The sequence below is a fragment of the Schistocerca nitens genome, chromosome 8 (assembly GCF_023898315.1).
Source record: "Schistocerca nitens isolate TAMUIC-IGC-003100 chromosome 8, iqSchNite1.1, whole genome shotgun sequence".
Lineage (NCBI taxonomy): Eukaryota > Metazoa > Arthropoda > Insecta > Orthoptera > Acrididae > Schistocerca > Schistocerca nitens.
The window spans coordinates 177,253,146-177,270,750 of record NC_064621.1 but is presented as its reverse complement, the minus strand read 5'-3'; the positions used below and the strand labels follow the sequence as shown (position 1 = coordinate 177,270,750).

Below are 17,605 nucleotides of genomic sequence, written 5' to 3'. Positions count from 1 at the left end.
GGAAGAACTAAGAAAGAAGAGGAAATCATGACTCCTTAAGTTCAATCGCTCTCTCAAAAGGGAATAATCGAAAACGATAATAATAATAATAATAATAATAATAATAATAATAATAATCATAATGATGATAATAATAATACAGACACACAGAATGCTGGTTAGTGCTCCCTCCAGAAGTACCAAAGGTGAACGAGGATTATAGCTTATCGCACTCCATTCCTTAAGGCCTGAGGTGGGGCCTGTATCTCTTAGATGAATGCACTATACAGGACAGCACTCACGAGGTCTATGCTGTATGTGTAAATGACCATCATTTGCATACACTCAGAATCTGCTTTCATCACTGAAGATCATGGCATCCCATTCAATCTTCCACAAGATCCTTTGATGGTACGAGTCTAGCCTTATATGTTAATGCTGTGGCATGAGTGGAAGATGGGTTAGAGGTGTGTAGGTCCATAGTTCCACTGCTAATAACCAGTTCCCAACAGTTTGTCTTGGCACATCTGGGCTCACAAGCCCTTTTATCTGTGCTGTGGTTGCTGTACCAGCTGCCAATAATGCCCTTAATATATGTCGATCCTGGCGGGTGTCTTTGATGTGTGGACATCCAGAACCTCGTTTAAGGGTGTGAGAATGTTTATTGCACAACCGATGTAGCACGTCCAACTTGTAGGGTAGTTCTCTGAAAGGACCACTCTGCAACCAGGAAGGCCACAATTCGATCCTTTTCAGGCTCGTTCAGTTGGCTTTAGGAAGCACAAGAGCGTCTCTTGGTACAGTTACATGGTTACTTCACACATTTGCACCACACTGTGCCTTCTGACTGAGCAACCCTTATTAAAGGGTAGACATAGATGGTGCTCTGGTAGCTAAGCAACTATGCTACCTGTTGATGATCGATGTTGAAACCATCAGTACATCTACTATCCCCTAGGTGGTATACGCCGTTATCAGATCAGTGTCTTTCCAGTTGTACTTTTCTTTCCCATCAGTGTAAATACATGTCTAATTTTTAAAAGCAATGGTCTGTATCAGCCATGTGGCAACACAGCTAAGGAGAAAGTGTTGTTGCCCTGGACAGAAATTTTCTTGATCGAGCTGTAAGGCCTGAACAGTGCCATCATAACACTGGATGGAAGTTTGATTCATTACTCTGGCTGCGTGCCATACTTTGACAAACATAAAGAAAGGATGAAACTTTTAATATGTTGAATGCCCAGTCATTCAAAGTATGAAGGAACTTTGTGTTGATTTAACTATCAATAAAACCATTTCTTGAGAAGGAATGCCATTTGTTTGTATTCTTACTACCCTTGTTTTTTGGAACAGTTAACTGAACAATTCCGCATTATCACACAATATTATCCTATAATACATAAGTGAAGGTAACCATTCAAAATTTGCAAGCATTTCTGTGTGCAACCAAAATCCTCTAAGTACAAAATAGGCCGAACCAATTTGTTTGTGTGTGCATTTCTTTTCAGTGTTTATAATACACCTGGGCACCAAAGAATTAAATTTATAGAGTTTTATGACTACAGGTATTACTGGAAGTACAAAAACTTGTCTTTAATTTCTTACAATGAATTTTTGTGAGATTAAGAGAAAGTAATTTGTGTGTGTGTCTGTTCAACTACTTTTTCCATTTTAAATTTTTACAACGGTTATTAACAGAACTGAAAAGCTTATTCCTAAAAGTTCAATCTTTCACAAACCTTGAGAACATTCAGCGAACAGCTTCTGTTGAGCACTGTCTTGAAATTTTTCATTATCTTGTAAGGAAGTCCTATCTGGAATATCACCACTGACTCCATCCACGACATCCACAGGCTCACTTGGAACATTTGAATAACTGATTCCTTCTTGCAGTCTAAGGATGCACACTGCAATATGCATGTCCAGTGCCTTGCTACAAAGTGATAGTTACATTATACTGAGTATTGTATTTTTATTGTGCAATTTTGAATATTTTTCAAACTTGAAAAAATTACTGTTACGTACTGTATGACACTGAAGTACATAGAGAGATCATGTTGTTCACAGTTCTGCCAGTCTGCCTTATAACCCACCAGCAAAATGTTTGGTTTTAGTTTGCCAATTCCAGCTGTCTGTAATAAAGCACTTGCTCCATTTTTAAAATCTGTTTCATCGATATATGTGTAGAATGCTTTTATCTTGTTCAACTGGAACCAACTCTGGGCGTCAAGTATTAGTCTATTGGATTGTCTTCGATTCATTACAGTCTATAAACACATTTAGCAATGACACCAATGTATTTCATATAAACTTATAGATGCTTAAATCTTCAAGTACTAATAAATAATGAGCTACTTGTAACCATGAACTACAAAATAGAGTAACTACATGGAGGGGAGATTAGGAGGTAGGGCAGACAGAATAGACTGAAGAATTTTTTGTTGTTGTCCATTTCAGTAACATCCTTTTATTCAGGCCAAGTAAGAGAATGTTTGTCAATATGGTGTTTTACTCTTGATACTACAATGATTCATTTAATAAGTACCATATGCTGAACTGACTGGTTACCCTCTTAACTCAACCTGAGTACACGAAAAAATTCCCCTGTGGTTAATCTTCCTAATAGGTCAAGTAACTGCACAAATGTAACTATGTAGTGACAAGATGCGTTGCGCTATGACTATCTGATACAAATGTATATTGAAATTTACTATACTTGAGTGTTCATAGTCAAAAACATTTATTTTCTGGGATAAGAAATTATTATATTCTGAAGTACTGGTTACGTGTGTGTGTGTGTGTGTGTGTGTGTGTGTGTGTGTGTGTGTGTGAATCTCCACTTAAGGTCTTCTTGGCTGAAAGCTCATTTTCTGACAGTCTTTTTGTTGGGCCTATTTGCAACTCAGCATCTCCACTATATGGTCAGTAGCAACTATCCTTTTCACAACATTGTTACATATTTTTACATGTTATTCATGGTCAATAATAATGTGCTGATACTGATATATTTATGTTTATAATATCCTAACCACTGAAGTGCATGAGAGAGGGCACTTTCTACTCTATCACTTACTAGGGCTTTTTCCCTGTTCCATTCTTCTATGGAGTGGAGGAAAAAGATTGCTTAACTGCCCCTGTACATGCTGTAATTAGACTAATGGTGTCTTTGTGGTCCCATGGTCCCCATGAGAGTATATGGGGTGACTGTATATTTGTAGCTTCCTCACTAAATACTGGTTCTTGAAAACTTTTAAGTAGTCTTTTGTTTTGCTGTTTATGTCTATCTTCTAGTAGATACCAGCTCAAACTTCTTAGCATCTTTGTCACTCTATCCCAAGAGTCAGACAAATCTGTGACCATACATGCTGTCTGTCATTTTATATTTTCAATATCCCAATTGTTTTATTTGATATGTGTCCCACACACTAACAAAGATCTAGGATGGGTTGGACAAGTGTTCTGTAAGCCATCTCCTTTGTAGACCGATTGCATTTTCCTGGTATCCAAGCAATGAATCTAAGTCTGCCACCTGCTTTACTTCTGGCTGAGCCTAATTGACCATCCAATTTCATATATCCAAAAACTGTTACACACAAGTATTTTTATGAGTTCTCTGCTCACAGGTGCGACTTATTGGTATTTCAGTCATAGATTTTTTTTTTTTTATTTAAAGCAAGTTGTAATATTTGCACCCCTTCAAATTTTATCAAGATTTGACTGAATATCTGAGTAACTTTTTCCCTTCAAACAGGACTTCATTATAGGTATTGTCAACAGCTTTTGGTTTTGACTGAAATACTTAAAAGTATTACATACCTTAATGATATGACCACAGATCAAGAGCGATGAGTTCTTTGTAATGAGATGAGCAAAATGCACAAGTGGTGGTCGTTGGCTTGGTCTGCCAGTGAGTACTAATATTTGTGGATTGTAGTTCTTAACATGCTCTAAAACTTGATTTAGTTGCTGCACAGATAACAGAGCATACTTATAAGTCTGTGCTTGAGTTGATGAACCCCAGTTCACATCTAAAAAGAGAATGAAAACATAAAAGCAAGACAAGTACTTATTGTACATACCAAATTGAGGGGATTACAGAGCCATGCCATCACTATATTGGAAACTGCATAAATTCTGTGAAAATTCACTAAAACAGAAATGTTATGGAAAGTTTAAGCTACATAGCAATTCTTGCACGAACTGTGCCCTACAAGTTTGAATCTGGCAGTAACTTAATCCTTATACAGAAATTGCAGATACTTTTATGATCCTTTCATCGGGCTCTGTAGCATCAGATTTTTTCCTTTCTTGCTTTCCTTCTTTGCAGATGTATGTATTGTGTAGTACTATTATTGTGATCATCATATAAGGATGTTGACACAGACAGGTAACTTGGTAAAGAGTATAACAGGAGCCCTTGTAAGCACTCTGGACCCATTTCTAATAGCCTTATCATTGAGTGATAAAGCTTTTTCATATTATTATAGTACTGCTTAACACTTAGATGGATGCAAGTAACTGAAGTAAGTAAACTGTTTGATGCTGGTAACCCCAGTATCCAAAATTACTGTAGTTGTGGTTGTTGCTAGGCTACTCTCATTACTAAGAATTATTTTTTTGTAGTGTAACAGAGCACAACTTTTTTGACCTGGTGTTCTTACGCCAAGTTTTATCAGAATTGATTAACTCAGTGGTCGTGGGCAAGCAATTTCCTACAGACATGTTCACATGTTGCCTTTGATTGTGGCACCATGCACAATCATTACCCGGCTCCAGGGAGGTAGGGTCCCCTTCCCTATTCCTCCACTGGGGTAATTCCTGTCTGGTACATCCACATTGCGGGGGTGGGCATCCTACACTTCAGTAGGTTGGAGTGATAGGATGGCTGGGTTCACGCAGGGACCCAATCCTGTGGGGTATAACACGGAGCCCATGCCCAGGGTTACAGGTGAAGACCTTAATGGCATCGATGGCGGAGAAGAAAGACTTTGGAAAAGTGTAGCTGGCAAATGAGGCAACCCTCCTTTCTGGGGATTAAATGAGAAGGGAACCACTGGCTTGTGGTGGAGGAGAAACTCCTAAGGCTAGGTGAGACAACCCATGTTTTTGAAATTTAGTTAGGAACCATATGGAGAGTGCTAACATAGTGATGGGAGATTTTAATGCACATGTAGGCAAAGACAGAAAGGGATTTGAGCAAGTGTTGGGATGTTTTGGATATGGAGGTAGAAATGAAGAAGGGGAAAGACTCCTGGATTTGTGCCAGAGGAACGGAAAGAAAATAGCAAACAGCTGGTTTATGAAGAGAGAGTCATGTTATCGCCAGATACAGTTGGGATGGAAAAACCGAGAGTGTAGTTGATTATATTCTAGTAGATACGGAATTGGGAGAGAAAGTAACAAATGTGAAGGTAATTCCAAATTTGAGTGCAGATGTAGACCATAGAATACTGGTGGGATAATGGAAAATGAATCAGTGTGTGAAAAATAGAAAACAGAAGATAGTGATGAGGATACTGGATTGGAAACTGAAGGAGAGTGAAAGTGTGCGAAGTATAGAGAATTAATCTCACAAAAATTTCCAAAAGAAGTTTTCTGCAATGTAGAAAAAGAATGGAGTTTATTCAAAGACACTTTAGTCGAAGCAGCACAAAAAGGATGTGGTAGAACATCTGGAAAGGAAAAAGTAAGACAGACAAGTTGGTGGGATGATATCACAGTTAGAAGAAAAGAATGGAGCGTGGAGAAAGTGGTGGAAAACTAAAAATGACGAGGACCATAAAAGACATATACAGGAAAAGAAGAAGTGCAAAGAAATAGTGGAAACAGCAAAGAAAAAGGCATGGGAAGAGTTTACAAAAAACCTGGAGATACGAAGAAAAATGTTCTATATAATGATGAAAAATAAAAGAAAGGCTTCTGAAGTACCAGTAAAGATGGAAACAGAGGATGGTACTGCGATTTAAGATCCTGGGAATATAAAATATCTCTGGAAAGAACGTTTTAAGAAACTGTTGAATGCTGAGGAGCAGTTACATGAGGAAACAACAAATAATGGAGAAATTGAGAGCAGTTGGAAAGCAGAATTAGGACAAATTACACGGGAAGAAATGGAAATAGCTGTGAAGAAGATGAATGGGGGGAAAGCCCAAGGACCTGATGAAGTATCAGTGGACATGATAAGAGCAGCAGCTCCAGTGGGAATGCATTGGCTGTATAGAGTACTATCAAGTGTGTGGAGAAATAGTACAATACCTGACAATTGGAGAAGAGAAGACATTGTTCCCATCTTCAGAAAAGGCAATAAAAGACTTCGTAAAAACTACAGAGGAATAACCCTTTGAGTCATATGGCCAAGATTTTTGAAAGAATTTTAGTAAATTAAGTAAGTGAAAAGATAGAAAAGGAGCCGAGCGAAGAACAGCATGGGTTTAGGAAAGGAAGAAGCACGATCGACTTGATATTTTCTATCCGTCAACTTATGGAAAAAAGTTGAGAGTATAACAAAAGGGTGATAATGGTTTTTATAGACACAGAAAAGGCATATGACTCAGTTAACAGGGAAAGACTCTGGGAAGAAATGAAGAAGATAGATATAGAAGATAGATACATTAATGTAATAAAGAATGTACAGAAGACACAATTGTAGAATTAGAACACCATTGGGGAACTCTGAATACTTTGAAATAAGACAAGGATGTAAACAAGGAAGTATTCTATCTCCTGCACTTTTTAGTGTTGTGACGGAGGGAATGAATACGGCAGTTAAAGACATAGTAAAAGAAAAAGGCAAAAAAATGATTTTTGCAGATGATATGGTAATATGGGGTGATAAAGAGGTAGATGTCCAGTTACAACTTGATGTGTGGAAGGAAAAAATGAAAAGGTATGGATTAAAAATAAATTAAGATAAGAGTGAAGTAATGGTATTTGGAAGAGACAAAGGGATCAATGAAAATAGTTACTTTGAATGGAGAACCCCTCAAAGTGGTAGACAGTTTCACTTATTTAGGGAGTGAAATACCTAGTGATGGAAGAATAACTAACGAAATTAATAGGACGTTACAGAAGGGAGGCAATTTCTACCAAACAATAAAACACCTGATTTGGAATAAGGAAGTTTCAGAAAAAGCAAAACTCCTCATGTATAAAAGTTATTTCTTGCCTATTGTCACCTATGGAGGAGAAACATGGACAATGACAGAAAAGGACTGGAGCAGACTGCAAGTAGGAGAAACGAAATTTCTCAGAGCAGTTAAGGGAATGTAGACATTAGAAAGGACCTTAAACAAGAAAGTATGAGAGAAGGAATTAAAAAGAGAGAGATTAAGCTGGTATGGGCATGTTAAGAGGATGAGTAGGCAGAGACTCCCCAACATTATGGAAGAACTAAAAATGGATGGAAAACGATCTAGAGAGTGCCCAAGAACACGTTGGAAAATGGGAGTGAGAATATCTGTGGAAAGGAGAGGTGTGACATGGCAACAAGTGGAGGAAGGGAATTGGTGGGAGAACTGAGCCGAATGGAGAGGACTCATCAGCACCCAGACCTGGCAGTAGCTGGAGCAGGATACTGATATAGATAGAGGTTCACATTTTCTGCCTAATTTCTTATTGTTGGTCCCAGTATGAAAGATTAGTAATGCGAAATAGAATCCTGTTTGTGGTTTACAGTAATTTATTACGTAATGCCAACAAACTGTAATTACATCTTCAACAGTCTGATATAATGTCCATTATAATTATCCGGGCTGTTATGCCGTGGTCGGTTGATGAATTCTGAGGTGATTCCCAACGTTTCGTCTCCGACTGCGGGAGACATCTACAAGGGGGTCCGTAGCTTGATGGTCCAACACACACACTGGCTCTCTACTGTGTGTGTTGGACCATCAAGCTACGGACCCCCTTGAAGATGTCTCCCGCAGTCGGAGACGAAACGTTGGGAATCACCTCAGAATTCATCAACCGACCACGGCATAACAGCCCGGATAATTATAATGGACATGATATTTCCGGCCGTGAAAGTTTACATTTTGGAGTCTGATATAAGATATACTGCATATATTTTAAACAGAAAAATCATTGTCAGAGTTTACATACATACCCAAAGGTAAATACCAGTGTTAGTACTAACCATCACTGCACTCTCGATATCTGCAGACTAATGCACAATACTCTCCAAAAGGTTTATGTGATCAGAGTGGAACTTTATGTTAATTGCTCACTTTTCCACCATCCTTGTGACTTGCATAGGTTTTGTTTTCTGATAAGATGCCTCTTTCACAGTACTCTTGCGACCATAAGAAATTGTTACATGCAGCCTCCTGAATAATGGAGGTTAACATAAACTTGCATTCTCAGTACAGTTCAGTTCAGTAGAGCGCAAAGTACAACACATCCTGTGTAGACTGGCGGCAAGTCTGTCAATGCAGCATACACAGCTATTTCAAACTCAAACTGTGTGCATATTGTCATTCACAGGTAAGTTTCTTAACACTGGAAGTTGCCATCCAAATTTAAATGCACAGCATCATTTGAACATTCAACCACTATAATGAGGCAAAACATTAAGTCCTGCCTCCTAATACTTGCCCAGAGTCAACAACACCAGCTGATAACACCTAACTGTAAGTTATATCCCATAAGTACTCGGAGGAGAATTTAACAGTGCTGTACACAGACATTTTGGAGACAATTGGGTGAGATGTGTCAACAGACAGTATGCAATAATTTTCAGAAGAAATGTGGCCTCTGGGCACCCATTGTGAACTGACTGACAAACTGCCCCATACAACTGTGTGGACAGGAAGTGGGTAAGGAAACTTCTTGAGTAGATAATATTAGTGGAATCAGCTTCCAACATGTGTGTCACATACGGACTCCCCCAAGTTCAGCAGTTCTGTCATGTTTTGTGTCAGTGTCATCTATGACTATTGTGCAGTATCAAGACAGGATTCTTGAACCTATTGTTAAGCCCTTGAGTCAACATTTCAGTGATGGGTTTATCTTTCCAAACAATAATGCATTATCACACTGTGCTCATCTCAAGAACACTGAAATGTGTCAAACACATTCCTTGTATTTTGCAGTACATCGCTTCTTTATTGGCAGGTGTAAAGCAGTTGACGAAATCCACATTTTTTAATTAGCTTTACCTGGAGTTTGTTAAGCAGTATTGAAGTGATAGTTCAGCTCTAACTTAAATAACGTGTATGCAACACAGTGGTTTCATAGACTTCACATCATCTAAATACACTTAAGATTGATAATGCTTCAACCACGTGCCTTACAATGATTCACAATAATGCACAACACACACTCTCATTGTTGATTAAATGTTTTTTACTAAACTACAATGAGAGTTTTATTAATTTGATAGATTTAGTATTGATAAGGCTAACTGATATATTGCAAAGTTTTGCACTAGATAATAACTTTAAGATCACTGATCGTCTGACATAAATACACAAAATTAATTTCATTAACAGAGACAGCTATAAAAATATAAATTACTATGACATTACTACAAATTAAAAGATGCTAACATAATGCCAGCAATTTTACATCAAGTACTTTTTACAGAACCAACAGCTCTTTCTTTAAACATTTGTGAAGTCCTAGTACTGGTATTGTTTATGTACTGATGGTGATGAAATGTTTTGCAATTGAATAACTTCATGAAATTTTCAACAGTTCAACTGAAAAATAGTTAAATATAAGTTATCAAGAGTTTAAGTGTTAGTACTGCAACATTTATGTGCACATATACAGCTGAATGTTGACTACTTGTTGAATAAATACAATATGCGATATGGGCATCACAAACTCTGATTAACCCAGAATGACCATGGTATCATTATATTAAGAATGTGTGGACCAATTCTACTATGTTACAACACATTTCTATAAGGGGCAGGAATCAATGTACTAGCCTTCAGTGTCTACTGACACAAACCTGATTGAATATGCTTGGGATCAGTTGAAACATTGGAAGGCTCCAAATATATTACATGAGCTTAGGAGGACTGCCATCTAAGACTGGGATAGACTTGAGCTGCGATCTCTCCACCAAATTATGGACGGCACGCCCAACAGGATGCCATACATTCTACATTGCAAAAATGCATTGGGCAGAGTGGCATGGTACTCAATATTACCAAGCAACAGATTTTAACTTCATAGTCTTGCAGATATGTTCACTTTCAAACAGACTGCCTTTATTTTAATCATTGTTTCTGTAACAGGAAAGTTATTCTTTTACTTTTAGTTTTACAAGGCTTAGTACTCTTTCATTCCCTGCAACACTTTGAATATAAGTACACAAATTTCCTTACATACACAAGGCAGTGCAAAACTTTTTTTTGAACAGTTTAGTTTTGCAGATGGTTTGGTGACAGTTTAGAAATTCCACGAGCAATTGGTTGACATCAGCCGTTTGATTGAAATGTGACTGTCACACAGTTCTAGAATCATAAGCAGGTACTGTGAAGTTGAATGCTTTGTCAGAGAACAGGGATAATTCCTTAATGTATATATTACTGTTCATCAAAGTAGGTGCTAAGAAAGGGTCCCCTGAATGAACTGAACTGTGAAGGTGTGTAACAACACACCAGCAGTAAATAATTGCTTTCAGAGGGATACAGACAGAGACAACCTACTTACTTTTCTAGAAGTTAACATACATTGTATTAGAAATAAGATTTTAGAATTAGAACATTTATGTAACAATGAGCTTGTAGACATTATATGTGTATCTGAGATATTATATGTGTATGTGAGCACTGGTTAGCCCGAGAACAAATAAATATATTTGTTCCCCAAGGTTATGTTGTGGGAGACATGATATGAAGAAAACAGAGAAAGAATGGTGGGGCTGGAATTTTTGTCAAAGGAGGAATACAATTTTACAGAGTTGATGTATCTATGTACTCCTTGGAACTAAATAATAAATAAATAAACTAGATGGGCAGTTCAGTCATGTAAAACTAATGAATGAAAATATAGTGGTAGTTAGTCTATATAGGTCACCAGACATTTATGTAAATTTGTTTATTGAAAAATGTGAATTAATAGTAAGAGTAAGACAAGAATTGCTATCTGTGGTGAATTCAACGCAGAAATGGCAAACACACAGAGAGAGGTACAGAGTGTGAACATTCATAGGCCATACCTGAAATGCAAAAGATTCTATAAAGCTAAACAACTTCTGGCAAAAAAGCGAGCAGTGGAAAACTCTATATAGAAAGGGTTCCCAATAAATGCATGGCAAATAATAAAACACACACACACACACACACACACACACACACACACACACACACACACACACACACACACACCATCCCAAGAACCAACCAAAACGGAGTGCCTACTTTGTCACCTAATATCATCCCAGACTGGAGCAACTGAATTACATCTTTCATCAGGGCTTTAGTTACCGGGCATCATGCCCTGAAATGAAAGCCATACTACTCAATAACTTTCATATTCTTCCTTAAGTGGTGTTCTGTCACCCACCAGACCTCCACAACATCCTAATCTGTCTCTAAGCCACTCCTAATCTCAATCTTGAAGCTACAGGAATCATATCTGTGTGCAACAGCTGCCCAATCCAAGCACTGACAACTTCCTATTCCAGTCCTGTCACAGGCTGCCTGCCCTGTCAAAGGCCAGGCCGCCTGTGAAAGCAGGTATGTCATATAGAAGCACTGCTGCCACCGTTGCACATCTTTTTATATTACCAGGTAATCAATTGAGGACAGTGGGATAGCAGCCAGATATGAAGTACTTGAATAATGAAAATTCAAACCAACTGTTATATTTTAATTGAAACATTTATTCGAAACTGGTACTGTGTTTTGAATGAATGACGTTTGTATTGCAGTACAGCTGTTGGTCTCAGTTTTCATTATTGAGGTGCTTTTATATTGGTATGACTAGCGACCAGCTGTCCATCAAGATGGATGGCCATCTGCCAGACTGTGGCCAAGAGTATGGAAGACCCCCCATGTGCTAGTGATGATTACATGATTCTCTGTGGAAAATCCTACTAAGTGGCTGCGTCTTTCACTCTCTTCCCTCAGTCCACATCCTCCCACAAGCCTACTATCAAATTCCAGTGCCCCATCACAAACTTTCATCTCTATTAAATATATGAATAATTTCTTTGCAGAGCTAGCTGGCACAAACCTTTTGCTACTGCAGTGGGTTTGGCTTGTTACTTGTCTTTATTGCTATAACGCAGTCACTATTCTGTTCATAGAAGCTTACCCATGTCCCAATTTTCTTATTCACTGAGAAACATACTCCTACACTACCCTTATTCATTGTGGTGTTGACAACCATGTACTCATTTGTCTGTAAGTCTTGTTCTTCCTGTCACTACACCTCACCGATTACCATTATATCCAACTTTGATCTATTTAGCTCCATTTTAAATCACCTAACTTACCTGACCAATTAAAAGCTTTAACATTCCATCCTGAAACCTGTAGAATGCCAGATTTGTTTTTCCTGATGACAACATATTCCTGATTAGTCCCCACATGGAGATCTGAATGGAGGACTGTTCTAGAGCCCACGTAAAGTAACGTGGCTGGTAGATGTGCAGTTAACAGGGCACATGTGGGGAGTGGTGTGGTTGTGGTGGTGGTGGTGGTGGTGGTGGTGGTGGTGGTGGTCAGGTCCTATAGGGGAAACGCTGAGCACTGGAGGAGAAGTGCCGTTCTAAACTGAAGCCTGCACTCACATTTTTTGTAAATATTAAGTAGAGCCCCTCAACACACACACTTGCATGGTGACCATTCAAAATATCTGTCACCGCTGCTTTGTTTAGTATTTGAAAAGAATTCTGCTGAAAATGCAAAAATGCAGTGATTTATTTTGCCTAGGTTGTTAATCATTTGTAACTTTCGGAGTAGCAACATGAGTGGCAAATTTCGAGTTGAACCTACACATTTCTGTTGTTATCGCATTAAAATTTGTTTCTTTTGCCAAAGCACAGCAGAGTTTATACAAAATCACATCACTGACATGTTGTGCAGATGCAATTGTGAGAATATTCTGAAACAGTTATTTATTACGTGAGGAACTGAGGAAAAACTAAGGTCAGAAGCTTATTATAAAGCATATGCTTGGAACAAAAATTAATGTGTATGTCTTTGTTTATGTTGTTCAAAAACCCACAGCATCTCATCCACTATCAATGGCCCTTAAAAATTACATTCTTTCATCAAAAAAGTCTGTAGTTTGTGGAATAACATGGTAGATAACGAGATTTTGTATAAACCATATGGAAAAATACTCTCCTCTTTGCATGTCACCATTTGTGAAAATCCCATTTCAATATTTCGAACTGTTTATGAAATATGGGGGACATTTTGGATATTTCACTCTAGATGTATTGCTGACACGCATGGCAAATGAGTGTGCTACATCAGATCAATTTTCTGTTGATTGGTGCAGAGACCTCGACCCATGTCTAAAGAAAAATTCAATATGTTAGCTAAATTTCATATGGAGCAACATATTATGGAATTTGCACCAAATCCAAAATCATAGTGACTTCAATTTTTCATTGCGGACTTTTTCGAGTTTTGCACAGTGCCTTCCTTCCATGCAAATACAGTACTATGACCCCAAACAAAATGATGGGCACATCATGAATCTGACATATAAAGCTGTATGTAAGTAGCACAAAAATGAATTTTTTTACTGAATAATTTATGTAAAATCATTTGAGAAAAATTTCAGGGGGTGCACTTTTTTTCTGTTATTGCCAACTGGTCGAGAGGGAGCAAACACTGTTGGCCTCCCCCTCTGAACAAATGAACTAACAGATCTTCAGTCTGAAATTGGTCACTGCACATCAGCCACCAAATCCTGCACAGAGACTACTTCCAGAATATTTTCCTCAAGAGAATACATCATTATTGAGCCACATACACTAGAATTGCACGACCTCAGGAAAAATAGTGGCCATAGTTTGCCCTTGCTGTCAGTCGTTCGCAGTACCAGCACAGCTTTTGTTAATGGTATGAGGCCAGATCAGTTGATCATCCAGGCTGTTGCCCTTGCAGCTACTAAAAAGTCAATCTGCTGCCCCTCTTAAGGAACCACACATTTTGTTTAGCCACTCCAAGAGATACGCCTCCATCATGGTTGCTTATATGGAACAGCTGTCTGCATCAGTGAGGTATACAAGCTACCCTACCTCAGCAAGGTCTCCAGTTGGGAATGGAAGTCGTTACTAAGGATTGGCTAAAGAATCTTCATGCTGAGTGATACCAAACATTTCATTTTTGTAGAAAGGTGATGTTCACAGTTACCTTTGTTTTGCACAGTTTTCACAATTAAACTTGCTAAACTGACTTTTTCTGATTTTTATGAAACTCTCTTTCAGAAAACAGAATTTAAATTACCTGGATTCCTGTAGGAGACCACGAGATACAATGCCAAAATACATCCCAAGGTGATGAGAGCTGTCCACCAGCTTATCAGGAACATTATACTTACACACAATGTAGAACCAAGGAGGCATATCCACATGTTGTAATACTGTGAAGTAAAATGTTGAAATATATGTTACCAATATTAAATATACATTTATTTTGATTTATACACTCATGCAGGGAGCAGAAATTGTATACATACATTTATACAATGCAAATGGCAATTTTATCCTTTTCTTATATTGAAGTACTCACGAAAACATAGAAATAAAAATGCAGCAATTATAATATTAACAAAAATGGGGAAAAACAAGACTCACACTGGTTCTGGCAAACCATCCTACAGGGGGTTTTCCCAGTGCTCTAACCAGTTTGATTCAAATGGCTCTGAGCACAATGGGACTTAACTGCCGAGGTCATCAGTCCCCTAGAACTTAGAACTACTTAAACCTAACTAACCTAAGAACATCACACACATCCATGCCCGAGGCAGGGTTTGAACCTGCGACCGTAGCGGTCATGTGGTTCCAGACTGTAGTGCCTAGAACTGCTCGGCCACTCCGGCCGGCCTCAAACCAGTAAGAAGAAGACCTGGATAAAGCGGATGGAGGGAAGCAAGCTGGTTCAAATCCAGAAAATGGAGTACTGAAGAAGAAGAAGAAGAAGAAGAAGAAGAAGAAGAAAATAAAATCTTCTATGATGTGTAGACACATGCTCTGTGGTTCTTATTAGATGCAAATGAAGCAACAACATGAACAACAACAGCAACATCATTCTCATTAAATACATGCACATTTCGTATGCAGCCCTGAGAGGGGAAAGGCACTTTCATAAAAATAAAAATATAAGATAGTAAGCACCAAGTTAATTTTGAACATGACAGAGTGGGTGGATTTTCTGACCCAGTCAACCCTTTTGTGGGCAATTTTTTTTGTAGAGATTCAGTGAAGTGATTTTTTTTTTTTTTTTGGATATTGACCAAATTGTAGGTACCTCAAATTTTTTACCTCTTGGCCCATATTCCACTTGTTTTGTGGTTGAATGTATGTCTTGTGTATATGAGTCTGTTATTCCAGCATCCTTCAGGTCTTCTCACTTTCTGTGTACCCCAAGATCTGTTTGCTTTTTGGGTATCTGACACACACTTGATATGCCTGTCAAATTTCAGTACAAGTTTCTTCACATCATGTCCTATGTTACAGATATGTAACAGTATCTTGTGTACTTGGCAACCTGTGGCCTCCTCCTGTCGCATTGAGCCCTAGAATTTTTCTAATGATTCTTCTGTTTAGTTTCTTTGTATTTTCTTTCTGATCTGTGACTAAGGAGTTTCTGATGTGTACGTCGTTTCTGGTTTCATAACAGTGTTTTAATGTCTCACTTTCACTTTATGCAATAGGTGTGATTTATTTTGGATGTTTCCAGTCTTCCAGAATGTTATATTCTTCTAGACAGTGAATATTTTAATTTTTGACAATTTATTCATGTGATTTAGGACCAAAAACTGGTGGTAAACATTCTCTCCACTGCCATTTGAGATGTTATGAGTTGCCATTACATAACCTTTGAAATTCCATTGATGACACTTAACATGTGCAGAAGCCTACTCACTATGCACTGGATTTGAAAATTTGCCCATTTCTGCTCACTCCCAATAATGTATCAATGCTCAGTAAGTCAAAATAGTATATACTGTAGAAACAAAACAATGTGTTTCAACTTCAAAAGAGACAACAGTAGTGATCTCATGACAAACTGATGGTTGCAGCAGTTTTTATATAATTAGTACATCATGCTATGACAAGATGTCAGGTACATCCAGAAGCTAAGAGTGTAGTAAAACAATTAAGTTGGTGGTACATATGCCTCCTGCAATCCACAAAAAGAAATTTTAAGTTTGAAGGAAGTGTACTTTCCTCATCTCATGAAAAAATTACGTTGGTGCCAAGCACTCTTTTCGATGCAAAAGACATACTTCATGAAAATTAGAAGCTATACTTCATAACTAACAGAAACTGCAGCTGGTGCAGCAAACTATCACTAGATGCCAGGAGTGTAAGAAGAAGTACAACACACTTATGAAAGCAGTAAAGAAACACAGTTGATGGAAAATATACTCCCTACTGCCTGCAAAAAGCTTATGTACACTGAGAACATTTATGAACAGAAAAGTGTACTATGGAAAAAATAACTAACTCTTAATGACTCCAAGATAGAGTCATAACATTGGAAAATAGTAGGCAAGACTTGAGTAATTGAGGAAACTAACTAACAAGTTCTGGATGCTGCCTTTCATCATACGTGAAACCGAGGCAGTAAGACTGACTTCACGTGTTTGGAAACATGCAGCATCCTATGTCAAGGAAGGGTGTATTAATAGCTGGTGGTTAAAACAGGTGGTGAATAATGGCACCCAGTGGGGAAATCGCAGCAAGGGATGGGAAAGAACAATCAGTGCAGTCTGTGTGTGTGTGCGTGCGTGCCTGGAGTCCTCAAATCTGTTGAAGAGACTGTTCTGTCAGCTATTGAAGGACAAAGGTGCAGAATGTGGTGCATGTTGGAACAAATGATGCCCATCATCTATGCACAAAGTCCATACTTTGGTCATTCCAGTAACTGGCAGAGAAGGTTGAGAAAACCAGCCTTGCACACCGAGTTTCAGTAAAGCTTACACTCTGCAACATTGTCCCCAAAACTGACTGAGGCCTCCTCGTTTAGAGCTGAATGGAAAAGTTCTGTCACAAGCTAGGCTGCGACTTCCTTGACTTACACTGTACAGATAACTGAAGAGAGTCCGTAAATGAGTCATTGCACATCAGAGGCAGCTACCAGGTAGCTAATTGTGTGTGGGGGTGTATAAAATATTTTTTTTTTAGATTCGACAACTCTCCATACAGTCTGGATAATGATAGGTATAGGAGACCCTGAAATATCAGTGCAATATTCAAAGAAATCAGTACCAACTAAACAGTGGACTTGTACTCACCATGAAGTTCAAATACTAGGTCAGATAGTTCTGGGATTAACATATAGGCAGGCAATGACAATGGATCCTTTCTTTGTAGTAGCAGAACCATCAACGGAAATTTTTTTTTGCCTTTATACACATATAGCCTCTGGATTTTTCTATTGAACACTTGGTCCAAGTAATTCAGAATACCATTTCCTGTGCAGAA

At 38.2% G+C, this 17,605-nt stretch overlaps 1 protein-coding gene across 1 annotated transcript in view; it reads right to left on the bottom strand.

Moving 5' to 3' along the window:
• LOC126198980 (bumetanide-sensitive sodium-(potassium)-chloride cotransporter-like) overlaps positions 1-17,605 on the bottom strand; it is a 222,794-nt gene that overhangs the window by 103,529 nt on the left and 101,660 nt on the right. The window contains exons 10-13 of the mRNA XM_049935645.1: positions 14,400-14,535; positions 3,796-4,007; positions 2,005-2,246; positions 1,719-1,912 (exon numbers count right to left, since the gene is read on the bottom strand). Coding sequence (XP_049791602.1) covers positions 1,719-1,912; positions 2,005-2,246; positions 3,796-4,007; positions 14,400-14,535 — 784 coding nt within the window. The remainder of the gene's footprint in view (positions 1-1,718; positions 1,913-2,004; positions 2,247-3,795; positions 4,008-14,399; positions 14,536-17,605) is intronic.